Here is a 27,063-nt window from a genome sequence, read left to right as displayed (position 1 = left end):
GTGATTTATAAAGCCAGTTTCTTTGCTTACCAAGTAGACGGGGTGCGAGTTCTGTGTCCTGAACTCCCAAGGGCCGGTTGTGTCTCATTTTGAAGTGGTGGGCAGAATGAGAAGCATCCTCTGAAAAGCAGGCTTCCTTTCCCCTTCCTTTCCCCCCATATTGTTTAATATTTTCTCACGGGATACCTTTCAGTCGTATACCCAAGTGTCGGAGCGGGTGGGGTGGAGGGAAGAACAAGCACCATTCCTCAGCCTCTCAGCAGGATCGTTCTCTGGGAAATCATTATAAAAGTGAAATATTTAAAACCCTGAAATGTGCAGTCTGTCCAGCTGCACACTAGCCAACATGCCTTGCCTTTGCTTGGGGAGATGGAGGGGGGTGGATACGATCTGTTTGAAAACCAGGAGAGACAAGAAAGGGGGGAACATTTTCAGTCAGAGGTTATAGGTTTGGCAGAGCATAGTAACGCCTTTTCAAAGAAGTGGGTGTTTCAAAGAAGTGGGCGTTTCCCTTGCTCCTAACGGCCTTCTTTTGGCTCCAGCGCTTGGACACTAAGCATCTCTCACTTTCACATGCTGGCCGCGATTAGCGAAACAATCAGCAGAACTTGCGTTGTAAAGGCCTGGAATCTTTCGCACAATTAGCCGAGACTCATTAATCAAACCGGCCTGAAGTGAGAACGTGCTGCATTCTCCAGCAGGCCAGGGTCTGCGCTGGCATCTCCCTTCCCATCCCAATTCCTGCAGTACTCCCATTTTAAGCAAAATCAGAGGAGATGTACACTCTGGTTCGAAACAGAAGAGACAGTGGGCAAAGCCTCTCCTGGGTCATTTATGCATGGGAGGTTCGTTGCTGGCTGGACCCACGCTTTCCTGTTGGGAATCTCTGCACCAGCAGCCTCCAAGTCCCCACCCCTTTAAATGCTGCTTTGTAATTGCAGTGCTCACTGTGAGAGACGATTCCCTCCCCCAAAACCCAATTGCCGCATAAAAAAGCATTTTAAGAACAATCAACAAAAAACAGAGCAATCTGAAAGGAAGTGGGGAGGGGAGAAATCCAAACCTCCATTTTAAAACTCCTTTCTTTTGCTCAGAAAGAGCTCCGAGGAAGCAGGAAGTATTTGAATCCCCGCCTCTTTACACGCTGCTTTGTGATTGGCTGTGAGAGAAACCAAAATCTTTTTGTGGCCTGGTTTTGCCATCTGCACAAGAGATTTCAGCCTGGCTGAGCTCAGGTTAGAGGGAAAAGCCAGATCAACAGAGGAATGGGAAGACCCGGCCATTACAAGGGCTGGCAGTGAAGTCATCTCTAATGGATGGAGAACTCGTGCAGAGCTCCAAGGAACAACCAAGTCAGACCGGGGCTGACTTGAGTCCAAGTGCCCATTCATAAATGACCCAGTGTAACCTTTTGGGAACCAGCTCATATTTTTAAAAATCATGAAATGTGGGAGCATTGCTAGGCAGCGACAAGGAATCGCCAATGACCTTGCTGGCAGAAATGATGCCTGTATTTATCATTTCTTTTAAAAGCTAATGGCATGTGCTACAGCAGCCCCCCCCTCCCCCAGTTTTTAAAGATGGTTTCAGAGGGCAGCTGTACTGGTCTGCAGGAGAGGAGTCCAGTATCATCATGAAGACCAATAAGATTTTAGCTTTCAAGATTCAAAGCTCCCTTCATCAGGGACTCTAAATTGTGCTTGGTAGTTTTTTGTGAACATAAAGTAGGTGTGCTACAGTTTGAGCCCACGTGCTGTCTATTTCCATAACTTGAGTAAGTTCAGCATAGGAGTGTTTGTTTTTGTTAGTACCTGGAGGTTGGCAACCCTGCCTTTTGCCCCCCCCCCCGAGGATACCCCACTGAGATTCCTGGGCAATGCACAGGAGTTTCTCTGCAGAGAAATCAACAGGGGAAAAGTTCTCTCTGGGTAGTTTGAAAACCACAAAGAAAAAAAGCGCACAGAGGTCCTTTAGAAGAAAATAAATGTGAAGGCTCCAAAGAGGAATTTTGAAGACGTCCTTATCAACTTGTTCCATAGTTGAGGTAAATCAAACCTCTTTTTTCAGTCCCCCTCCTGGCTTTTTTATTTTCTACCAGCAGATGGAAGCAACCAACAGCAAGCACTGCCTTGCCAACAACAAGAGGGCATTTTAAAACAAACGCCGCATAAGATTTTGAACCTGCTTTTCAGTACTGATGCTTCGTTTTAAAAGACATCTCTATGGAGGAGAAAGAAACGGAATTCGAGAAGGAAGGAAATCTTTCTTGCCATTGTTGGGAGGGGGGGTCCAGGTGGTGTCCTCCTTGATTGGCGGCTGTTGTGGAGAGGGAGCCGTCCCCTGGTAGGCTTACCAAGTTGCTGGTTCCGCCATCCGATTGCCCGCCAGTTAACCGGGCTGCTCGCAGCGGCGATCTCACACGCGTGACGCAATGACTTCACTTTGGGTTTACCCCAGAAGCGTCAGCATCACAACGGGAGTGCTCTTGCACCTCTCCCCCCCCAAAAAAAACCCCCATCCTGTAAATCAGAGGAAGGTGGGGCATGTATTCCCCACCTCCACAGTCATAAGAGCATTTGGGTCTAAAATCTACCATAGCCATTGTGGGTGTATGCGTGTCAACATGGGAGTTGGCTATCTACTGTGGCCTTTTTTCTTTTCTTTTCTTTTTGCCGTCAAGTCACAGCCGACTTATGGCAACCCTGTAGACTTTTCAAGGCAAGAGGCCTTCAGAGGTGGTTTGCCATTGCCTGCCTCTGCATCCAAATACTAGCCAGGGTCAGGGCTGAGGGTGGGTGACTGGCCCAAGGTCACCCAGCAAGCTTCCATGGCGCAAGTGGGGATTCGAACCTGATTATATTTAGCCTGAAGAGGAGAAGATGGAGAGGGGATACGATAAGCATCTTCAAGTACTTGAAGGGCTGTCACATACAGGAGGGTGCTGAGTTGTTTTCTGTTGCCCCAGAAGGTCGGACCAGAACCAATGGGTTGAAATTAAATCAAAAGAGTTTCCGTCTAGACATTAGGGAGAATTTTCTAACAGTTAGAGCGGTTCCTCAGTGGAACAGGCTTCCTTGGGAGGTGGTGAGCTCTACTTCCATGGAGGTTTTTAAGCAGAGGCTAGATGGCCATCTGTCAGCAATGATGAGAGGGAGGGCATCTTGGCCATCTTCTGGGCATGGAGTAGGGGGTCACTGGGTGTGTGTGTGGGGGGGAGGTAGTTGTGAATTTCCTGCATTGTGCAGGGGGTTGGACTAGATAACCCTGGTGGTCCCTTCCAACTCTGATTCTATGATTCAATGAACCTGGGTTTCCCAGGTCCTAGTCCGACACCTTAACCACCACACCACACTGGCTCTCTTTTTGGTCTAGGGGAAGTCTTATTTAATGGATGGACACAAAGTTACACTGTGCAGTGGCAAACACAAAAAGCTTTCCATTCCTGTTATTTAAAATAATCAACCATCGGTAGTTTGGCTGTAGGAAGTTCCAGGTCGGATCTTTCCACACTCCGCCATGAAACTCATGGTGAAGCCTTGAGTAAGTAGCTGTCTCTCAGCCCACGTTCCCTTGCAAGGTTGTTGTGTGGGTTAAATGAAACCATTATCGGAGCTCACGTAGCACCCGTGATAAAGTCATTTGAGTACTGATGTGATCTTTAAAATTTTGGGTGTTTCCTGTCAGGCCTTTGCCTTTTTTTGCTGGAGCAAAGGCTCTTGACATGAGTCAGGCCCAGTTCTGGCCACACGTCAAGTCCTTGGCTCTCATGCCTATGAACGTCTGTGTACAGTTTCGCTCATTCTGTTTTCTGCAGCTGTGGTAATGTTTAGTCTGTCTTCCTGGGAACCGCTTATCTCGGGGTTGCCTAGCAATGTTTACCTTTTCAGTCCGTAGTGTCTTTAGCATGTAACCTGCCTGTGTTCCCCATTACCAGCCTCACCTGCCTGTAGGCAGTCAGTCCTTTTATCTGTCTTTTTGCTCCTAATAAAGTATTACTGCTTCGGAGCTACCTGCCTGGATGAGTTTGCTTATGGGATGCTAGGGACAGACGCCTGAAACTGACATTTCCCCAGTTTGTTTTTACTATTAAAACGTAACATCATAGTTTTGTTGACATGTTGGGATGGAAAGCTGTTTCCACACAGGTGTTTTGTTTATCCTCCCCTACAGGGACACAAAGCAGCTTACATTGTTCTCTCTTCCGTTTTTCTTTCTCTTCCATTTTATCCCAACGTTACCCAGCGAAGTTCCAAGGCAGAGTGGGGATTTGAACCTGGGTTTCTCATATCCAAGACTGACACTCTAAGCTAGGGGCGTCAAACATAAGGCCCCCGGGCCAGATCCGGCCCCTTGGGAGCTCTTATCTGGCCCGAGAGCCAGCGTGGTGTAGTGGTTAAGAGCGGTGGTTTGATTCCCCACTCCTCTACATGAGCGGCGGATGGTAATCTGGTGAACTGGGTTGGTTTCCCCACGCCTACACACAAAGCCAGCTGGCTGACCTTGGGCTAGTCACACTCTCTCAGCCCCACCTAACTCACAGGGTGTCTGTTGTGGGGAAGGGAAGGGAAGGTGATCGTAAGCCGGTTTGATTCTCCCTTAAGTGGTAGAGAAAGTCGGCATATAAAAACCAACTTTTCTTCTTCTCCTCCTCTTCCTCCTCCTCAATCTGGGCTGGTGAAGCATGGCCTGGCCCAACCAAGTGACATTTATGTCATATCTGGCCCTCGTAACAATTTAGTTTGACACCCATGCTCTAAGCAATATGGTGGTTGTGCTTTACCTTGGATTCCTTCCATCTTGATTTGTTTTCAGGAGTATCTATATGATGTCATCCTCTAACTGTCCACTGTCATTTCTCTGTTTTGCTGTGATCTTTCCCAAATATGGTTTGGTACAATCTTTCTGGAAAGACTGTAGTCAGATCAAATGGCCTTTTGATACCAGGGGGTGGAAAGGTGGACATTTTTTTGAGGTCCTGCCCTCATTGATGCCATTTTCTTTGCCCCAGCCTCTGCAGCTGCCATTTGCCCTACATCAGAGGGCTGTAAAAGAAGCAGAACACTCTATTGATGCAATCTACCACTGCCCAGCTTTCATTTTCTAAAAAGTAAGTCTCTAGCCCTTTTCGTTACGGAGTTACAAGGGGAAGTGCAGACTACATATTTCCCATTATAACTCTGTAATGAAAAGGATCAGAGGCTTGCCTTTTTGATGAATAAAAGCTGGAAATGAGTAGATCATGCCAACAGATCATTATAACGTTGCAATCCTTTAGAGTTCAAAATGATTCTCATTATTTAGAAAGAGCTTTATGGGGGAAATGGTAGCTGAAGAGAGTTCGGGGCAAGAAAAGTTCATGCAAAGCTATAATGTGAGTGTTCTAATGCCATTGCTGATGCAGATACCTCTGCATTCATAGCAGCGGAAAGATCTACACAGAAAATTGTCTTCAATAGGGAAGCAGGCCAGATCAGACATTTCTGGAATGTGCAGGAGCTAAGCATCCTTTCTGGGGTCTCAGTATTTGTAACACAACCCCCATCTCACTCATATGAGATGATCCCATAATTCTGAAATTATCTTTTATACTTTTCTAAAATTACACCATGGCCCATACTCGGGCTCTTTTTCTATACACCAACCCCACTCCCGCCCCCTTGCTATTTTTAATGTAAGCCCAAAGAAGAAAGGAAATTTATTGACTATTTTGTAACACTTGGGTTGGTTCTAAGGTATTATTCAGTCTTTTAAAAAAATGTATTGGCTTGATTCAGCAGCAAACGTTTTATCTACAGACCAGTTTGCTCGAAAACTTTATTTTTCTGTCCTTTTTTTCATGCTCTCCCCAAAGTTAATTTTCTCTTGCGGGTTCACACTCGACAGACAAAATAATTGGGTGGCTCGTTGTTCTTGGCCCAGAGTAGAACACCCTCTATCAGCGCAATCCTGTGGAACTTGTTTCAGCCCCTGCCACAATCGCCGGCAGCATGCCAAAAATCCAAAGGGCTGTGTGCTCCTCACCGAAAATTAGTTGCAGTCTTGTTTAATAAGATCAGTGGCGAGCCCATCCTTTTCCCCAAAAGTATCTTGGCAGCACAATCCTAGGCAGAGTTACTCCAGTTGTTTTGGACTGGAATACTCTGCCTAGTATTACTCTGTTAGCGTGCTGCCCAAGACCAATTGGTGGAAGAATTTGTCTGTTTCTAAAAGTTGGAGGATTGATTGGAGCCTAAGGTCACCAGCCTTCAGGAAACAACTAGAGATCTCCTGCTATTACAACTGAGCTCCAGCCGATGGAGATCAGATCACCTGGAGAAAATGGCCCCTTTGGCAATTAGACTCTACGGCATTGAAGTCCCTCCCCTCCCCAAACCCCGCCCATCTCAGACTCCGCCTCAAAAACCTCCCACTGGTGGCGAAGAGGGACGTGGCAACCCTATTGGTGCCCTTTAGCTGCTTTTAGTTCCGTTTGTTTAACCTCCTTTCGTTTCATTCTGGCCACCTGGTTTGCGTTCATAGCCAGATTGGTTGGGGCGTGTGTGTATGAACTTTAGGGTGGGTCAACTCTGACTTCAGAAATTCATGGAGATCTGGGGTGGATGGATGGGTGAGATGGACAGAGTTTCGGGAGAAGAGAGAGCTCAGTGGGCATTGGATGCCATGGAGTCCTCCAAAGCTCCTATAATCTGCATAGTCAATTCGATCTCCAGTGGCCAATCAGAAGCCCTGCTGGGCAAAAGCCCCACTTGCCCCATTCCATAATGTGGTGGCCATGATCTTGCACTATTGTGGAGTGGCCCCTTGAGAAGGCCCTGTGGAGATAAGCAAAGCTGTTTTGGTGGAGCATAGGGGAAGAGGGGGCCGGCAGCTATGAGGGTCCAAGGCCACGAAAGGCTTTGTATCTGATAAACCAGTGGTTCCCAACCTTTTTTTGACCAGGGACCACTAGGACTTTTTTGTTCAGTGCAGGGACCCCAAGGTTCAAAATAAAAATTCGGAGAATTTGAAAATAAACTTTAATCATAACTGTTAGTTAAACATTAAGCTTAGAATAATATTTGAATATATATATTTATAACAGAGAACTTTTAATTGAAAATATTAATTTATTATGGGTTTATAACTTTGTTTCGTGGACCTTAATTTAGTTCTTGCGGACCCCTGGGGGTCCACAGACCCCTGGTTGGGAACCAGTGTGATAGACAATACCTTAAGTTTAATTCACTCATTGATGACAGCCAATGGAGTGGCAGCAGTGAAATATAAATAGTCTGCCTCGCTCTTGATAATAACTGAGCCGTGGCATTCTGGACCATCTGGAGTCTCTGAGTTAACTCTGAGGGGAGGCCTATGTAGAGTGTGTTATAATAGTCTAGACTAAGTGCTACCATGACATGGATCCCGGTGGCCAGATCAGTGAAATCAAGGTAGAGGCCCATATTCAGGCACATCAGCCTTCTTCCATGTTCTACTACACATCTGGCCCTTACAATTGGTAACATTCCCCTTACCACTTGGCATGACTGCACAGATGATCAAGCTGTCCTACAGTCAGTAGGGTTGCCAACCTCCAGGTAGTAGCTGGAGATCTCCTGCTATCACAACTTATCTCCAGCCGACAGAGATCACCTGGAGAAAATGGCCACTTTGGCAGTTGGGCTCTATGGCATTGAAGTCCCTCCCCACTCCAAACCCCGCCCTCCTAAGGCTGCACCCCCATAACCTCCAGGTATTTCCCAACACGGAGTTGGAAACCCTAACAGTCAGAGACCTTGCCTTTGGGCAGTTAGGGCATATGTATAGGCTCTCTGTTGTTCTTATTACATATACATTTCTCTTCCAATCATATATTTCTCTTCTAATCATGGGTCAGGAGTTAACAGTTGCCCTGTTCACAAGTTTTAGGGAACGCACGTACAATCCTTTTACAGTGTACGCTTGATATGTTTTTCTTTATACACGCATTGAGTAATTCTTGTGTTGACAGTCAACCCATGTACAGATGAGTGTGTGATTGTACGCACGCCCTCTGCCATCTGCATATTTACAGAGCTGTGATTTGCTTTTTTATCAGACATTTTAAATTCACAGATATAATTTATCGTATCTATCCTGTCTGGTAACTTTTCTTTTAAAAAAATCACTTATCTCCAAGCAGTAGTCATAGTGTCTTGCAATTTGGCAGATGCAAAAGAGCTTCTTCATTTACCTCAGAGAGCTCCAAGGGAATTTTGGAGCAATTTTACCAACAGCCTATGTAAGCATACACTAAGACAGGGGTGTCACACATAAGCCCCGTGAACCAGATCCAGCCCCTTGAAAGCTCTTGTACTGCCCGCGAGCCAGCTAAGGCAACCCCAGGTAGTACCTGGGGATCTCCCGCTATTACAACTGATCTCCAGCCGATAGAGATCAGTTCCCCTGGAGAAAATCAGGCCGCTTTGGCAATTGGACTCTATGGCATTGAAGTCCCTCCCCTCCCCAAACCCTTCCCTCCTCAGGCTCCACCCCAAAAACCTCTTGCCGGTGGTGAAGAGGGACCTGGCAGACCTCCTCATCTGGGACCAGCAGCCAGGGGTGGGTGGGATGTTATATGTACCAGGATGTTTCCTGGTGGGCCAATGGCCTCCCCCCTACCTGGGCCATGCCAGCCCAGTGCCGGAAGGGTTCTATCTGGCCCACCCGATCCCAGCGTTGCATGGGGAAGGCAGCGACAGCCAATTTCGTAGGCTGCCTCTTGCTTCCTCCCTCCCCCCGATAGTAGGGTTTGTGTGTGTATGTGCAAGAGTGTCATGAATTCCTACTGGATAATACCTGTAAAATGATGAGGGATGAGCGACACAATTCCCCTTCTGTGGTATTTTAAAACATTTATTTTTTCTTTATTTGTAATTCTCTAGCAGCAGAGCACTGTGCAAGTGTGCACAGATATCCCTTTTAAAAAACAACGTATGGTGAATGTGACAAGATATGTGTTCTTTTTAGGTGGGCATTTTGTAGTTATGTTTATAAGGATAGTATTAATTTAAGGGAAAGTTGTATAGATGGATTCTTTTTGTAAGCCACTTTGAGCTGCTGTGGGTTCGAGGAAAAGGTGGCATATAAATATGTTAATTAATAAAGGCATTTAGGTTGGTATTTCCATGATATTGTTAGGTATTGGGGAGTGAGTAATGGATTAAGAACTACCGTACTTGAATTATCCTTCTGGATACAGAATTGGCACAATCCATTCCAGTTGCAGAATCTGGGAGAACTGATTGCAGTATTTAGAATTTCTTGAATTCAAGGAATAACTAAACAGCACTATAGAATGATATTATCATCAGTGGTTCGTAACATTTACTTTTTATAAATACTGGAGTGACAGATGCTATAGGATGATTTGAAATTCCAAGCACACTTTACTGGCTGCTTCCTTGGTTTTTGTTTAATCCAGCTACTGCGTATTAACTTTACAGGGAGGTTCTTCACCAGTAGACCTCGAAAACTCAGAATCATCTGTGAAAGGTAAGCTACCTTGGGCCAGTCACGTACTCTCAGCCTAACCCACTTCATGGGGTTGCCAGCTCTGGGTTGGGAGATTCCTGGATATTTGGGATGTGGAGCCTGGGGAGGGTGGGGATCTCTATCGGCTGGAGATCAGTTGTAATAGCAGGAGATCTCCAGCTAGTACCTGGAAGTTGGCGACCCTACATGCAGGGCAGGGACATGTTCTGGAATAAGATATACGATAACTGGATTTGAGGAGAGCGGGGGAGTTCCTGGGTTCCTTTGTACAGATGCGGTGATCTTATAAGTCTTTGAGGTTACCTGTTCCATTAGCTGGGGGTCAGGAAACAGAAATATGGCAGAGAAGAAGTAGCTGAGCCAAGTACCCCAGCCCCACCCCAGGTATCCCTTGAGATTTTTGTGCCTTTTCTATGGGCCTCTTCTTCCCATTCACCAGACAGTAACCCCCCTTACTCCATTGCCAGAGATTACATCACTGAGTCAGAGACTATACACTGTCAGGACCGTTTGTTTTCAGCCGCACTTGTGGTGTGAGGGTGTGCGGGAGAAGGGAACAGCTGCGATTTCCTTCCCCATTTGTCTGTCTCCTTTGCTCGAGGGTCTGCACACCCCACGCAGATGCCCAGGACTTTGCACTTCCTTCTTTGATGCGGGAGGAAGCCCTTCCTCAATTGTGGGGAGAACCGTTCCTAAGGCACATAGAAGGACTTATCCATACAAAAGTAAACACTGACATTATTAGGCTGCTTTTCTTTTCTAGGCAAACAAACAGCTTCTCGTCATATCCAAAAATGAATCTAAACAAGTAGGGTTGCCAACCTCCAGGTACCAGCTGGAGATTCCCTGCTATTCCAACTGAACTCCAGCCAATAGAGATCAGGTCTCCTGGAGAAAATGGCTGCTTTGGCAATTGGACTCTATGGCATTGAAGTCCCTCCCCCCAAAACCCCACCCTCCTCAGGCTCCGCCCCAAAAACCTCCTGCCAGTGGCGAAGAGGGACCTGGCGACCCTATAAACAAGGGTTGCCTGCTCCAGGTTGGGAAATACCTGGAGATTTTGGGGGTGGAGCCTGAGGAGGGTGGGGTTTGGAGAGGGGAGGGACTTCAATGCCATAGAGTCCAACGGCCAAAGCGACCATTTTCTCCAGGGGAACTAATTTCTATCAGCTGGAGATCAGTTGTAATAGCGGGAGGTCTCCAGCTACCACCTGGAGGTTGACAACGCCATCTCTGACCTTTCTTATTCTTTTCCTGTCCCAATGTGGTTACAGCTTTACTAACGCTGAGTGACAGGTCTCGGTTTGCCACACCTGGATTCCCAGCGCATTAGCTCAGGTGTACATCACATTGCAGTGACGTTAGGAGTTAGGATGCTGTCAGCGTCCTCTGCATGCGAGTGGGTCCTGTCACCTTTTCTCCCTTCCCACCTCCTCTAAAGAAGGAACTGGTGGGATTTATTCGTTCTCCACTCCAAGCCCAGCTTTACGCGTGTTGGCCTCGGAGATGGAGAACGAACGGGAGCAGATCCCGGCAGGGTGATGTCGCCAGGAAGGGAAATGCGCCGGGGGTGGGTGTGAGCAGAAACACAGCAGGCCGGGTTCTAATGGGCCACCCGACACTTGGAACAAACAAGCCGATTAAAAGCTATAAAACTCAAGAGCGGTGGTTTGTTTGCTTGCTTGCTTGGGCCCCCCTCCCAATTTCCCAGAAGCCGGACACTTGGCATTGGGTTCTTGTTTGCCAGACATTGTTGAGGGAGGGGAGGGGATGCGGGCGGCGCACACATTTGTGGACATGAAAGCTGTTGTACATCAATGGCCGACCTCAAGGGTGCAGCAGGAACAACAAACTATGCCCCATTCATAGAAACGATGCTTTCAAAACATGTTTTTGGCGTTTCAACCCCGTGGAACTCGGGAAGCGATGAAGGTTTTTTTAAAAAACAAAACAAAACAAACGCACATTAAAATATGGTAATGATAAAATGAAGTCAGCATGAACTGATTTTTCTGGTGAGGCAGTTTGGCGAGCAGCCACGTTGACATGGGTAAGAGCTTTCGCCAAATGACTCCCAAAACTCTCCTTAAAAAAACCAACCTGGGACGACTTCCCGCTAATTTGAGTGCTCCTAAACCGACCTTCCCAGTTTTCTGTCAGTTTGGCAGCACCATTGAGAAACACATGAGTTCTCTTTCTCTCAGAGGTAGTGTTGCCAACCTCCAGATACTAGCTGGAGATCTCCTGCTATTACCACTGATCTCCAGCTGACAGAGATCAGTTCCCCTGGAGAAAATGGCTGCTTTGGCAATTGGACTCTATGGCATTGAAGTCCCTCCCCAAACCCTGCCCTCCTCAGGCTCTGCCCCCAAAATCTCCAGGTATTTCCCAACCCGGAGCAGGCACCCCTAGCTATAGATAAAATGATGTTTCTACTGCTAGGGACCCATGGCATGATTTTCTGCCTGTACTTGGGCTCCTTTGGAGAGTGTTTTCCTATCTTTGTATTCCAACTCACTAGAGGTCTCAGATATGGAGTCTAGCGTTACAAAATCTACTGTAAAGAACACAATACTTGTATTTTAAGACATCTTTAACCCACCTTTCTCCAAAGCTGGACTCAAGGCAGCTTACAATGATGGTTATTTGTTTGTTTGTTTCGTCATTCGTATAGCCTGCCCTCCCCAGCAGAAGCTGGGCTCAGGGCGACTCACATAATAATAAATATACAATAAAACCTCAAAATCACAATAAAACAATAGGCTAAAAAACAGCCTTAACAAACAATAGAATTGCGCATTTCGATGGCGTAGTTAATTGTGATAGAAGGCCACGGCGCGGCCTGCAGGCAGTTCGAATGAGATCCGGAGTCAAAAACATAACTTATTACGAAATCCATTTCATGGGAAGATTTGAAACCTATCAAATCATCCAGTCATCAGCTGCCAGAAATCTTAAACAAGCTTAGCTCTGAGTCAGTAGCTGTCAATAGAAACTTACAGTTGGAAAATAGCTTGAGTTTAGAGCTTTATCGTGTGTGTGTGTGTGTGTGTGTGTGTGTGTGTGTGTGTGTGTGTGTGTGTAAAGTGCTGTCAAGTCGCAGCCAACTTGTGCCAACTCCTGTAGGGTTTTCAAGGCAGGAGACATTCAGAGGTGGTTTGCCATTGCCACTTTCTGCATAGCCTTGGTATTCCTTGCTGGTCTCCCATCCAAGTACTAGCTGGGGCCGACCCTGCTTAGCTTCTGAGATCTGACAAAATCAGGCTAGTCATCCAGGTTAGGGCACCAAGTTTTAACTCCTCACTGTAGTCTTTTTTGGTAGTTTGGCCCTGTTGTGGACGTGTCCCTCCCCCCACCCTGGACTCATACTCAGTGGAACAGGCTTCCTCAGGAGGTGGTAAGCTCTCCTTCCCTGGAGGTTTTTAAGAAGAGGTTAGATGGCCGTCTGTCAGCAGTGGTGATTCTATGTCCTTAGGCAGATGATGAGAGGGAGGGCATCTTGGCCATATTCTGGGCCTGGAGTAGGGGCCGCTGGAGGTGTGGGGGGGAGGTGGTTGTGAATTTCCTGCATTGTGCAGGGGGTTGGTCTAGAATGACCTTGGTGGTCCCTTCCAACTCTATGGCCATTTATGCATGGGAGGATTTGCCTTGGATTTGCCGCTCTGTATATGCACATTTTCCCCATCCGAATTCTCAAAACCCTGCATGGGGGCTTATTGTTGAGTTTTGATAACTTGGATGGGGAAAATGTGCATCTACAGAGCAGCAAATCCAAGGCAAAACCTCCCATGCATAAATGGCTTATGATTCTAATTTAGTAGAACCTGCCCTTGTGTAGCACGTAGAAATCTAGCTGTTCAATCCAATGCATTCAAATAATCACCAAGTTTTTTTTTAAGGCAGTTTTAACTGCAAGGGGTTTCAAACAGTTGTTTGAGCAACACAACTTTCTTTTGGGAGAAATACACACACACACGCGTGTGTGCGTACATACATAGTAGGGTTGCCAACCTCCAGGTATCGTAAGAAAAAAACAGTACAACTTAAATTTTTTCTTACAATATTGATGTTAACAGTATAGTGAGTCTTTTTTACAACTACTACAACCTCCAGGTATCGGCTGGAGATCTCTTGCTATTACAGCTGATCTTCAGCCGATAGAGATCAGTTCCCTTAGAGAAAATGGTCGCTTTGGCCATTCGACTTTATGGCATTGAAGTCCCTCCCCAAACCCTGCCCTCCTCAGGCTCCACCCCAAAAACCTCCGGCTGGTGGCGAAGAGGGACTTAGCAACCCTAATACATGGATACATACAGCTAAAAAAATTGCAATATCTGCATCCTAGGCGTGCTAACATCGGGGTCTACAGTAAGGCCAAATGAAAATAGAGAATTTGTTCAAGAAGCTTTGCATTTCTTCCTCTCCTCAGAATCCTCTAAAGATGGGAAGTAGAAGTGCCGGAAACTGGTTTGAACCAATTCCCAAATAAAGAATTTCCAAACCCATCCCATTCTGAACAGAAATTCACTATTTTGCATGGTGTATGTGTGTGTGTATTTCTCTATTTGTCTGTGGCTCAAAGCTCTTGCTCCAGTGTTGATTATTTCTCTTGTATTCTAGGCTGGAAAGGGAACCTGAAATTGAAGATTTGGTAGCAAGAATGTTAAAAATTTGTCCACGGGAGAGGATCTCTGCACAAGAGGCCCTAGTTCATCACTTCTTCCGTCCTTTGCCCTCTCAGCTATACCAGCTTTCTGATGGTATGAAGTACCTTTTTCCATTTTAACTGCAATGGTATCTCAACCTACTTCCTGCAAGTTGTTTTGTTTTGTTTTGTTTGTTTGTTTGTTTAAAATTGGGGGGAGGGGACAAGGGAAAAAAACATAAGATCCAGCAACTGAGTAGAGTTTTAAAAAGAAAGGGGGGAAAAGACGTGCCTAGAGACAAAAATATAACAGTGGTGGCAGATCTACACATAAGTTTCTATAAAAAGTTTCCTAATATCTAGACATAAGTCCATACGCAATTGTCTGTGTACCATGAGTTCATATTAGGGTTGCCAACCTCCAGGTACTAGCTGGAGATCTCCTGCTATTACAGCTGCTCTCCAGCCAATATAGATCAGTTCACCTGGAGAAAATGGCTGCTTTGGCCATTGGACTCTATGTCATTGAGGTCCCTTCCCTCCCCAAACCCCACCCTCCTCAGGCTCTGCCCCAAAAACTTCCCGCCAGTGGCGAAGAGGGACCTAGCAACCCTAGTTCATATATTTATAGAGTTCTAAGGTACCAATTCATTGATTTAGTGGAGGTAGGCTTTTATCTTTCCAATGTCATAATACAAGCTGTAGTAAGGGCACAGATGGTCCATTTTCATTGACCATTGGTTAGCCTCCAAGAGATGGGCAGATCATTTAAAAGTACATAAACATCCTCAAAACTTAATGAACATTCTAATACAAAATTATGAGTAATAACCTCTTCCCAGAAAAACCGAATTACTGGACACACCCAAAGCATATGTATAAAATTACAATGCCAACAACTTCCTGTAAGGTTGTGTTTTTTTTTTTTTTTTTGGTTAAAACATTCTAAAGAAAACACTTTAAACACACAAAAAAGCTCTTATAAGCTACAGACTCTGGCTACTTGATCATTTCCCATCCTTGTAGCATTTTAGCTGCTATACAGATGGGCGGGGGTCAAATGATCTCATCACTAGCTTAGTAATCTACTGTAAAAATAACAGCCTATTCAAATGTGCAGACGGGCACATCGTATAGTCTCCGTACAAGAACGCATTCCTTTATACTCTGCTTAGGTGCAAAAAAATCTCTGAGCAAAAATATCTATGGTATTAGGTCAGGAAGGAGGAGACTAATCTAGCTTTCACTACACTACGCATAATAAAAACTCCTTCCAAGATGTCGTTCTACAAGGCAGGGGGGCCGCGACAGCAAAGGGCCACGGGGGAATGAACACTTTTAGAAGGTAGCATAGTAAGCAGGAGCTGCCTAATGGGTAGTGGTGGTTAAGAGTGTTGAACTAGTATCTGGAAGACTCAGGTTTCGAATCCCCACTCGTGCCATGGGAGCTCGCTGGGTAACCTCTGGCCAGTCCCACTCTTTCAGCCTAACCTACCTCGCAGGGTTGTTGCGAGGATAAAAAGAATGAGAGGAGAATGACGTAAGCTGCTTTGGGAGGGTAGAAATGAATCAAATAAACAAATAAATAGTTGGCACAGAGGTTCATGCAGAGTAAGGTTGCCAACCTCCAGGATTGCCTATTCTCTCCAGGACCAGAGGAGCATGCCTATTATATTAGGTGCTGTGGAACACAGGCAAGATAATGCTGCTGCAGCCGTCTTGTTTGTGGGCTTCCCGGAGGCACCTGGTTGGCCACTGTGTGAACAGACAGCTGGACATGATGGGCCTCGGTCTGATCCAGCAGGACCTTTCTTATGTTTTTATGTTATGTAAGGGAAAAGTTCTGCCTTTTGTGGTTCAGACTGGACCGCCATTACTCGACCAGGGGCAGAGCCGAAGCTCTAAACACACTGTCGTGTCAGGATCGATTGTCCATGGGTGCTCATGGCGCATGAGGGAAGAGAAAGACTGCAAAATCTACATTCCCTTTCTGCCCAGCCATCCACAGCGCACAGGATCAACTTTGACACTTTTTAGAAAATCGAAATGATGGAATCTTGCCAGAGCCGGGGGATGGGGAGGGAGCCGAGGAGGGAAGGACTCGCAGCAGGAGGGAAGTTGACTTTTCTTTATACATATAGGGGTTTTTTTCCCCATGCAGAGTTTAAATTATGCCTGATAAAAGGAGTTTCCTGGATGGTTTCAGTTCTTTCAAACCCTCCCGACTTCCTCCCAATTAAACGAGGTTTGTCAAAGCTGCGGGGCTCTGCCGCTGCCAGAGAGGCAGAGAAGCACTTCCTGCGGTGACATCTCCAATCCCCGAAGGAGGAGATGAAAGTGGCCTTGCCAAAAGGCAGGGAAGGGAGAGAGAGAGAGTGGAAAAATAAAACAGGTACAGAGAGCAGAGAGGCTGAAGGAGAAAGGGAGGGAAGGGAGAGAGGGAAGGAGACACCAGATTGGCATAACACCGTGTCACTCTGCGGGACGAGAGGGATCATTTCCATCTGAGGAATTTATTCCCGGTCCCCCTGGGTTGGAATATTAGCACTCTGGGATTCCCCCCTCCCACAAATGACATCTGATATTTCACCCCACTGCAACCAGTGGGGCCTCGTGAACTAGAAGGGACGTTGGGTTTGCATGACAGCCAACCTCCTGCCTTTTAGGCAGAAATGGTTACGATTTCTGATTCAAGAAGAAGAAGAAGAGTTGGTTTTTATATGCTGACTTTATCTACCACTTAAGGTAGGATCAAACTGGCTTACAATCACCTTCCCTTCTCTTCCCCACAACAGACACCCTGTGAGGTAGGTGAGGCTGAGAGAGCTGTGACTAGCCCAAGGCCACCCAGCTGGTTTCGTGTGGAGGAGTGGGGAAACAAATCCAGTTCACCAGATTAGAGTCCGCCGCTCATGTGGAGGAGCGGGGAATCAAACCCGGTTCTCCAGATCAGACTCCACCGTTCCACCGCTTCAGCAAGCTCTTATTCATGAATGACTCATTAAGCTTTACCCCCCCCCAAAATGTGGCAATTTCAAAATAATTCCCAGCATATCTGACTCGACTTTTGAATCATGCAGGGCCTCTGGTTTCCAGGGTCATCTGAGTTGATTTAATTGTATAAGTTTAGAATTCTGGGTGCCATGGTACCTCAGAAGATGGGGATCCAACCTTGATGGGGAGGATGCTGGCGATCAACTTTCCTTTTCTGGAGTTCTGGAGCCTGCATTTGCAGCAGCAATGGTGAATCAAAGCAGGGGCCCCTCTTCTGGACTAAAACAGTTGAAAGAAAGCCATTTTTACAGCTACGTTAAGTGTATACAGATGAGGAACTGATTCCCTATCCTGTCAGAATTCAAGCTGACCTCAAATGGTCTGTTCATTGGAGAGTCTGACTTTGATGTGAGCTTTCCTCAAGTAGAGAGAGAGAGAGAGAGAGAGAGAGAAATTTATTTGTATGTGTCCATAGGCCTTCACAAAACATCGTCCACAAAGTAATACAATATTTAAAAAAGACATGTACAAGAAAATAAAATCTAGTAGGGTTAACATGGATACGAAGCACCAAAAACAACATCATTTGTGGGATTCTGCTCTAGAGCTAACTATCTTAGCTCTTATTTTCCTTGCTGCCAGAGCAAACAATGATGTTCTATGAGAAATATACTCATTGGAGTCAGACAGCAAGAATATGATTTTCTCCTCAAGTAGTCTGGGTGAAACAGTAAATTGTGGCTGTAAGCTACAACTGTTGATTTCTCTCGCTTAAAAATCACTCAGGAAGAAACTATCCGAGGTACTCTCAACTCTGTTAATGCTGTAAAAGCTTCTAACTTCTTTCACAGTATTTGGCCATCCCTCCCCCCTAATTAAAACTTCATTATTTTGGAATGGTGATTGGCTATGAAACAGCAACTTATACCTGATGCTCAACTTGTACGAGTCTTACCCTACATATTACATTCACTATGAAGATAATTCACAGTGGGTAGCCGTGTTAGTCTGTTTGCAGTAGTCAAAAAGGGCAAGAGTCCAGTAGCCCCTTAAAGACTAACAAAAATATATTTTCTGGTAGGGTATGAGCTTTCGTGAGCCACAGCTCGCTTCTTCAGATACAGCTAGAATGACTGGACTCTTGCCCTTATTCACTATGAAGATTGGCCTGGGGCTGTGGTGGTAGAGGAGGAGGAGGAGGAAGAGGAGAAGGAGAAGAGTTGGTTTTTATATGCTGATTTTCTCTACCTTTTAAGGAGAACCAAACCGGCTTAAAATCACCTTCCCTTCCCCTCCCCAGGTAGGTGAGGCTGAGAGAGTTCTGAGAGAACTGTGACTAGCCCAAGGTCACCCAGCAGGCTTCATGTGGAGGAGTGGGGAAACCAACCCGGTTCTCCTGATTAGAGTCCACCGCTCTTAACCACTACACCACGCTGGCTTGGCATGCAGATGGTCCCAGGTTCAATCCCTGGCATCTTCAGTTCAGAGGATCAGGTCATAAATGATCTGAAAGGTCTCAGGCTGTGTAGCGGTCAAGATCTACATAGTCAGCCCAACTTTAAGACAGTCTACTCTAAGGGGCCACAGGCTCTTCATAGAAGAAGCAAACATTCCTTTCTGACCACCTCACTTACTTTTCTTCATGTCCTTGTGTAAACATGTGCCTTCCTCCGCCTCTTAAGCATAATAACATCAGTGCTGTCTGCCTTTTCACTTGGCCTGATGATTGATTACCGCTTGGAACCAGTGAGAAAGCTTAAAAAAAAATTTTGCATGGCCCCGAGGTCCCTCCCTTGGGGTCCATAATGCAATTCCACATAGCCTTGGTTTTACTTTGATCTGCCTTCTATAAGGCCCTGGCTGGAGTGAAATGTTGTCTTTGGGCATTTTCACATGTGAAGTTTGGATCTGTTTATGCTTAATGGGAATGTAAAGACTACATTGGCTAGCATGCACATGTGACTTCTTTTCTTGTTACATGGCGTGTATTATCCACCTTCACATGTCAAAGAGTATCACAAAGAGAAGCTTAAGGTGATTTGTAGTTACAGCTGCAGTCCTAAGAAAACTTTCCTGGGAGTAAACCTCACTGAATAAAATAGGATTGACTTCTAAGTAGGCTTCACATGTGGAGCAGACTCAAAATGTGTTTGTTTTTCTGGGAGAGGAAAATCCTACCATAACAGCATTTGAAATTCCTTCTCCTTAAGTGTGGACAACGGAGAAATTCTGATGAACCAAAATACTCAAGCGAAAAGACAGGTCATAAAGATATGTTCTGCTTCTATCTCACTAGGAATACTTAATACCATTTAGTATTTATACAGTTGTTTAAAAGCTGTTTCACAGATGCTTTCTTAAATAATCCTCATAATAAATCCGTAAATAAATAATAATAAATCATTATTATGCCAGTAATAATACAGGGAGGGGGCTTGCCTAAAACCAACAGGTTAATTCATGGGAGAAAGGTAATTGAACTGGGGTTTTCATGTTTTGTGTGTGTGTTAAGTGCCGTCAAGTCGCTTCCAACTCATGGCGACCCTATGAATGAAAGTCCTGGTACGTTTATAGCCAGTCATGGACACGAACTATGTGTGTGTCTTGTGCTGTCAAGTCATTTCTGACTTATGGCGACCTTGTGAATCAATGTCCTCCAAAATGTCCTGTCATTAACAGCCTTGCTCTGTTCTTGCAAACCGAGAGCCGTGGCTTCGTTTATTGAGTTGATCCATCTCATGTTGGGTCTTCCTCTTTTCCTGCTGCCTTCAGCTTTTACTAAGGTTATTGTCTTTTCTGGTGACTCTCGTCTTTTCATAGTGTGACCATAGTACAATAGCCTCAGTTTAGTCATTTTAGCTTCTAGGGAAAGTTCAGGCTTGATTTGATCTAGGACCCACTGATTTGTCTTTTTGGCAGTCTACAGTATCCGTAAAACTCTTTTCCAACACCACATTTCAAAGGAATCAGCTTTCTTCCTGTCAGTTTTCTTCATTGTCCAACTTTCACACTCATGCTTTTTTGTTGTTGTTGCCGTCAAGTCACAGCTAACGTATGGCCACCTCGTAGGGTTTTTAAGGCAAGAGATGTTCGGAAGTGGTTTGCCATTGTCTGCCTCCGTGTCATGACCCTGGTATTCTTTGGAGGTCTCCCATCCAAATACTAGCCAGGGTCAGGGCTGAGAGTATGTGACTGCCCCAAGGTCATCCAGCAAGCTTCCATGGCGTGAGTGGGTATTTGAACCTGGGTTACCCAGGTCCCAGTCTTGGTCACCTCCTTACACTTAAGAATCTTTTCTAGCTCCTCCATGGCTGCACTTCCCAGTCTCAATCTCCTTCTGATTTCTTGGCTGCAGTCTCCCTTTTGGTTGATGATGGAGCCAAGGAATAGAAAATCTTGAACAATTTCTATTTCTTCATCGTCAGTCTTAAATTATGTAATTCCACTGTAATCATTGCTTTTGTCTTCATGATATTCAGCTGTAATCCTGCTTTGGCACTTTCTGTTTTAACCTTAGTTAGTAATCGTTTCAAGACTTCACTGTTTTCTGCCAGTAATGTTGTGTAAGGCTGTTAATGACAGGACATTTTGGAGGACATTGATTCATGGGGTCGCCATGAGTCGGAAGCGACATGATGGCACTTAACTGCATACAATTATGGTGTCATCTGCATATCTCAAATTGTTGATGTCCTTCCACCAATAGTTCTTCAGTGTATTGTTCCCATCTTTTCTTTATTTTGTCCTGTTCAGTTTATGTATTTCCATGTCAATCTTTCAGCATGCCTAACTGTGCTTTAAAAATTTCCCTTTGATTTCTTGGATCTTGTGGAACAGATCTTTTGTTCTTCCTTTTATGCTGTTCTATTTCTTCACACTGGTTATTATAATAGTTCTCTTTGTCTCTACGTGTGAGACACTGGAACACTGCATTTAGACTTTTGATTCTGTTTCTGTCGCATTTACTTTTGCTTCTCGTCTATCTTTAGCAATTTAAAGAGTTTTCTCAGTCATGAATCGAGGCTTTTCACTTCTTTTGGCTACAGGAATAGTTTTTGCACATTCTTCTTTGATAATATCTTTGGTTTCAACCCATAGTTCTTCTGGTTCACATTCACTTGAACTTAGTAATGCAAATCTGTTCTTTACATGGTCTTTACACTCTTCAGGAATGTTGCTTAGGTTGTATTTGGCACTATGAATGTACTAACCAGTACTAACTAGGATTAGCTGAAGTGGCACTGCCGTTGTCTACAAAAGATCCTCCGCCAGTGTCACCTTACACTACTGCTGCTGCCCAGTAGCTACCCTTCAAGGAGTCCTCCACCCCTATCACCATTTAGGATTGCCAGCTCTGGGTGGGAAATACCAGGAGATTTGGGGTGGAGTCTGAGGAAGGCGGGGTTTGAGGAGGGAGGGACTTCAATGCCATAGAGTCCAATTGCCAAAGTGAACATTTTCTCCAGGGGAACTGATTTCTATCACCTGGAGATCAGGTTGGCAACCCTATCACAATTGGAACTGTCTGTTATCTTCTGCTGATGCGGCCATTGATCCCTGAAGGGGGTTATTCTGGTGTCTCAGCTGTGACCTTTCCACCTGGAGTGTCTCTGCTAGGAGTTTAGCCTCTTAACAGAGTCTAGACCCCTTATTGTATTGCTCTTAGACCATCAGCCCCTTGGTCCATCAAAGTCAGTATTGTCTACTCAGACCGGCAGCAGCTCTCCAGGGTCTCAGGCGGAGGTCTTTCACATCACCTACTTGCCTAGTCCCTTTAACTGGAGATGCCGGGGATTGAACCTGGGGCCTTCTGCATGCCAAGCAGATGCTCTGCCACTGAGCCACGGCCCCTCCCACAGGGATTCTGGGGGCACACAGACCATGTAGCTGCTAGATGGGAGCCCCGCCACAGTCTGCCCATCTGCAGAGAAGCCGAAAATAGAGATGCAGTGAGCAGATTTAGCGGGGAACACAAAAGTTGCACAGTTTAAAGCTGGAGAGGGGTGACAGGCAGGCATCCGCAAATGAAGGGACTCAATTAGGCTGAAAGACAACTATCTCATTATCTTTCCCCCCAAATGCTCTAAATGTGTATGAATATGAATTTTTTAAACAAACTCTCTCTCTCACTCTCTCTGTTGACTGTCTGGATGACGGCATTTTTCCCCTTCTCGTTTTCTTTAAACATCCACTTTCATATTTATTTATTCGGAGCGCAAAGCAGCTGCGATAATTAGCCTGTCAGATTCGGTAAGTTAATGAGGAGTCAGTGGAGTGGAAGCTTTTGCATTTGTTAAGATTGCCGAAGAAGAAGAAGAGCCCCTTCCAGGCCTTGGTTCTGTCTTTTTGTCTACCCCCCTCCCTGCCCTCCGCTGAGTAGGAAGAAGAGAGCTTGGCAGCACATAGAAAGATTTGAATCCTTTTGATTAGCAGGCTGCATTCCCACTACTGTTATGCCAAATTATTTTTTTTTCTAGGGCTCTTGGCATTTTGAAAAGAGAATTTCTAGATAAGAATTCTACAAGGACAGGAGCCAGTGTCAGAAAATCCTAACTTTTCCTTCTCTTTTCCACATTCTGCACACACACACACACAGAGAGAGAGACACCAAAGTAATGGAGAAAGGAAACTTGTGAATGGAAGTTTTTGAACTACGTTATATTATGAGACTAGGAAAATACTGATATAAGACCAAAGTAGACAAAGAATTATGACAGTTGGCTCAATGTGAGCAGCATATATATAGGATTGCTGCAATCAGAATCCTCTTTGGAGCAGTGGTCTCTGATCTGGAGAACCAGGTTCAATTCCCCACTCCTCCACATGAGCGGTGGAAGCTAATCTGGTGAACTGGATTTATTTCCCCACTCCTACACACGAAGCAAGTTGGGTGACTTTGGGCTAGTCTAAACTCTCTCAGCCCCACCTATCTCACAGGGTGTCTGTTGTGGGGAGGGGAAGGGAAGGTGATTGTAAGCCAGTTTGATTCTTCCTTAAGTGGTAGAGAAAGTTGGCATATAAAAACCAACTCTTTGTCTTCTTCTTTCTGCAATTGCTTTGCATGTTACAGGAAGTATTTGACAGTGGCTGTTACCGCACTTGTATTCCCAGCAATGTATTAAGAGTTTGAAAATGTTATAAAATAATACTGTTCGCACTTTCTATGTATTCCCACCGATGTATTAAGAGTTTGAAAACGTTATAAAAAATATTATTCGCACTTTGTTTGGCCCCTTTAGCTGTGAAGAAGTCTTCCAACCATTTATAAGCCGTAGTATCCAAAAACCCTTTTAAAGCAATGTTTTTTACAGTATTTTCAAATTCTTAATACATTGCTGGGAATACAAAGTGTGGTAACCCCCAGTGTTATTTAACCTCTCAAAACACCTCTGCAGAACCAGAATCCCCCCCGGGGGCGGGGGGAATAGCATCTGCCAACCGGATGTATCTGGTGAACCAGGGAAGAATAGCCTGTAGGAAATGGCACAGGATAGCCAGGATTCCATGAAAGTGGCAAGTTGAAAGAAAACCACAGCTGGGGTCATGAGTTGCCAGGATCACAGCTCAGTTGACAACCCGGAGAAGTATGAAGCAACTCTGGTTGCCAACTTCCAGGTGGGACTTGGGGATTTCCCTGGAACTACAACTAATGACATAAATCAGTTTCCCTTAGGGTTGCCAGCTCCAGGTTGGGAAATACCTGGAGATATCTGTGACAGCGCCTGAGGAGGGCGGGGTTTGGGGAGGGGAGGGACTTCAATTCCATAGTCCAATTGCCAAAGTAGCCATTTTCTCCAGGCAAACTGGTCTCTATCAGCTGGAGCTCAGTTGTAATAGCAGGAGACCTCCAGCTAGTACCTGGAAGTAGGCAATCCTAGGTCCCCTGGAGAAAATGTCTGCTTTGGAGGATGGATTCTATGGTGTTATACCCTGCTGAGTCCCTCCTGTCCCCCACACTACCCTCCACAGGCTCTATCCCCCAATCTCCAGGAATTTCAAGACCTGCAGTTGGCAACCCTAGAAACAGCATGAGGATGCAGCCAAGCAGGACAGGGACCAAGGCCAAGAAGCCTCTTCTCAAGAACACATGAACACATGAAGCTGCCTTATACTGAATCAGACTCTTGGTCCATCAAAGTCAGCATTGTCTACTCAGACCGGTAGCAGCTCTCCAGGGTCTCAGGCAGAGGTCTTTCACATCACCTACTCGCCTGGTCCCTTTAACTGGAGATGCCGGGGATTGAACCTGGGGCCTTCTGCATGCCAAGCAGATGCTCTACCACTGAGCCACAGCCCTTCCCTAAAGGAAGTGCTTGAGCACTGAGCCTCAGTAAACTGTTTCCCCAAGCAAAGGGCTGGGTCTGACCTGGAAGCTTTTATCCTCAGGAAGGGCACCAGCACGCCATTGCCAGAAGAGCCATCAGCATAGGAAGATCAACATAGGGGAGGGACCATGGCTCAGGGGTAGATCCTCTGCTTGGCACGCAGAAGGTCCCAGGTTCAATCCCCAGCATCTCCAGTTAAAGGGACTAGGCAAGTAGGTGATGTGAAAGACCTTTCTCTGCCTGAGACCCTGGAGCGCCGCTGCCAGTCTGAGTAGACAATACTTTGATGGACCAAGGGTCTGATTCCGTATAAGGCAGCTTTATGTGTTCATGTAACCCATAAAAGAAAATAAAGGCCAAATACCTTGGTAGTTCAGTTTGATAAACAATTGGAAAAGGAACCAGGTGAAGCAGTTCAACAACTCTCTTCCCTCCGGGGATCATAGCGAGCGACTGACACCATCACTTTTAAAAGTCTCACATGCCACCCCCCATGTGCAAAAACAGCAGATTCATGAGGTATTCAGGCTTCCACTTTGGGGCACTTCTTATAAGTCTACTGGTTAAATTATGGGGATTTGGGACAACTACAGATGCATTTGCCACAAACCTTCACTAGTAATCCAGTATCCTTGCTACTGGAGCAACATAGCAAATGTGTACGCTTTCCTTTCCAATCAATCTAGGGCAGGGCACACAAATGAAGAATCTTAGAGATGTTATGGTCCTCAGATGTAATTACTCATTACACCAAAGACTTTCCTTCTGAAACATTTGATGTTAGTCACTGCCTAGGTTTCATCCAGCGTAGTAGCCTTTCTATGTTGCTAACGATACGTTTTCAACCAGTGTAGCCTTCCCATGTTGCTAACGATACCTTTGGGTTTGTTTGTTTGTTCCCATAGCACAATCTGTGTTTGCGGTTCCTGGTGTGAAGCTGAAGCCAGAAACATGTGACCTGTTTGCTCCGTACCAGAAGGATTGTCACCCAATCAGCTCTAGCAAGTTTTGGTGAAAAGGACAAACAAATTACTTCTTTTTCGGGCAGAGAATGAAATGAACACTAGTTATTATCCGTGAATAAAACAATGGCTCAAACTTGCAGCATTCTAGGGTGTCTGGACTCGAACTGAAGAGTTCCAGTGCCAATTTCTTTATTCCGTTTCTGGAAGCAGGTCTGGCCCCTGTGTTGAATGACAGCATCTTAAAATCTTCAGAGGGTTGATAGCCAGCACTGATACCTGGCAAAAGGCAGCAGGCCAGGTGTTTTCAAAGTCTTGGATTCACCCTCCCTGTTCTTCTCCCAGGGCTCCAGAAACTGATGGGGAAGGTGAATAAGCAACTGTGGAACTTCCTTGCTGGCGAAAGGGTTCTTGGCAGAATGGGGTCGTGGGAGGCCTTTGGCCTGGGTAGAACTTTACTCAAACAGAAAGCAAGAGCATTACTTGCGGCACAAATTGTTGCCCAGAAATAGCTGCACAGTAAAGTTAAAAACATAAGGCCTGTAACATAGGTGAATCTTTCACAGTCAATAAATACATGAAACTCACACACATTCGATGTAAAATCTTACAATGAGCAAAGTAGGACCCAATAAGGACCAAACGCGTTTAGGCCTCAAAAAGGTCTTCCTCGGCGGTCAGACATAGAATTGTAGTCTAGTACACATCCTAACAATATAATAATATCATAATGCAAGGTAGAAAATACATACAAGCCCTTCTAGTATAATGAGGCGTCTTGTAGTATACTAGAACATGGCTCCCGTGTCCCACCTTGCATTTCATGCCTGGCTTCTAAGGATGTGTATACCTCAAACAATATTATTATATTGTTGCCCTGACCTGGATGGCCCAGGCTAGCCTGATCTCGTCAGATCTCAGAAGCTAAGCAGGGTCAGCCCTGGTTAGTATTTGGATGGGAGACCACCAAGGAAGTCCAGGGTTGCTGTGCAGAGGAAGGCACTGGCAAACCACCTCTGTTAGTCTCTTGCCATGAAAACCCCAAAAGGGGCCGCCATAAGTCAGCTGCAACTTGAAGGCACTTTACACACACACAGGATGTGTACTAGACTACAATTCTAAGTCTAATAAATAAATTCTATGTCTGACCACTGAGGAAGGCCTTTTTGAGGCTGAAACGCTTTTGGTCCTTATTGGGTCCTACTTTGGTCATTGTAAGTTTTTACATCGAATGTGTGTGAGTTTCATGTATCTATCGACTGTGAATGACTTGCCTATGTTATAGGCCTTATGTTTTTAACTTTACTGTGCCCCATATTAAAATTTATATATTTGTAATGAGTTTAATTTGATTTCCCCCTTTTGTTGTTGTTGTTCCAGATTTAGCTGCACCACAGAAGAGTTTTGGGCAGCAAATTCATTTGGGTCAAACACATTTCTAAAAAAAAGGGGGGGACGACAAAATTTCTCATGGATAAAATTGAACCTGATGATCCAGCTGAGCCCTTTCATTTGTTCTTTCAAGTTTGGCTTCATTGGTAATTGTTGAAACTAGGGTATTTAAATCAGATTATCTGTCACAGATAATCGAGTTAAAGGACGCAGGTCGTTTATGCCTGGGAGTTTT

General features: G+C 45.4%; 1 protein-coding gene across 1 annotated transcript in view; it reads left to right on the top strand.

Moving 5' to 3' along the window:
* CDK15 (cyclin dependent kinase 15) overlaps positions 1-25,496 on the top strand; it is a 41,947-nt gene extending 16,451 nt beyond the window's left edge. Inside the window, exons 10-12 of the mRNA XM_056861218.1 lie at positions 9,462-9,510; positions 14,131-14,270; positions 25,380-25,496. Of these exons, the coding sequence (XP_056717196.1) occupies positions 9,462-9,510; positions 14,131-14,270; positions 25,380-25,489 (299 nt within the window). The 3' untranslated portion in view covers positions 25,490-25,496. The remainder of the gene's footprint in view (positions 1-9,461; positions 9,511-14,130; positions 14,271-25,379) is intronic.
* Positions 25,497-27,063: the final 1,567 nt, after the last annotated feature.

This window comes from Euleptes europaea, chromosome 15 (genome assembly GCF_029931775.1).
Source record: "Euleptes europaea isolate rEulEur1 chromosome 15, rEulEur1.hap1, whole genome shotgun sequence".
Taxonomy (NCBI): Eukaryota; Metazoa; Chordata; class Lepidosauria; order Squamata; family Sphaerodactylidae; genus Euleptes; species Euleptes europaea.
Note: the sequence above shows the minus strand (reverse complement) of the source record. Positions and strands in the feature narration are given on the sequence as shown.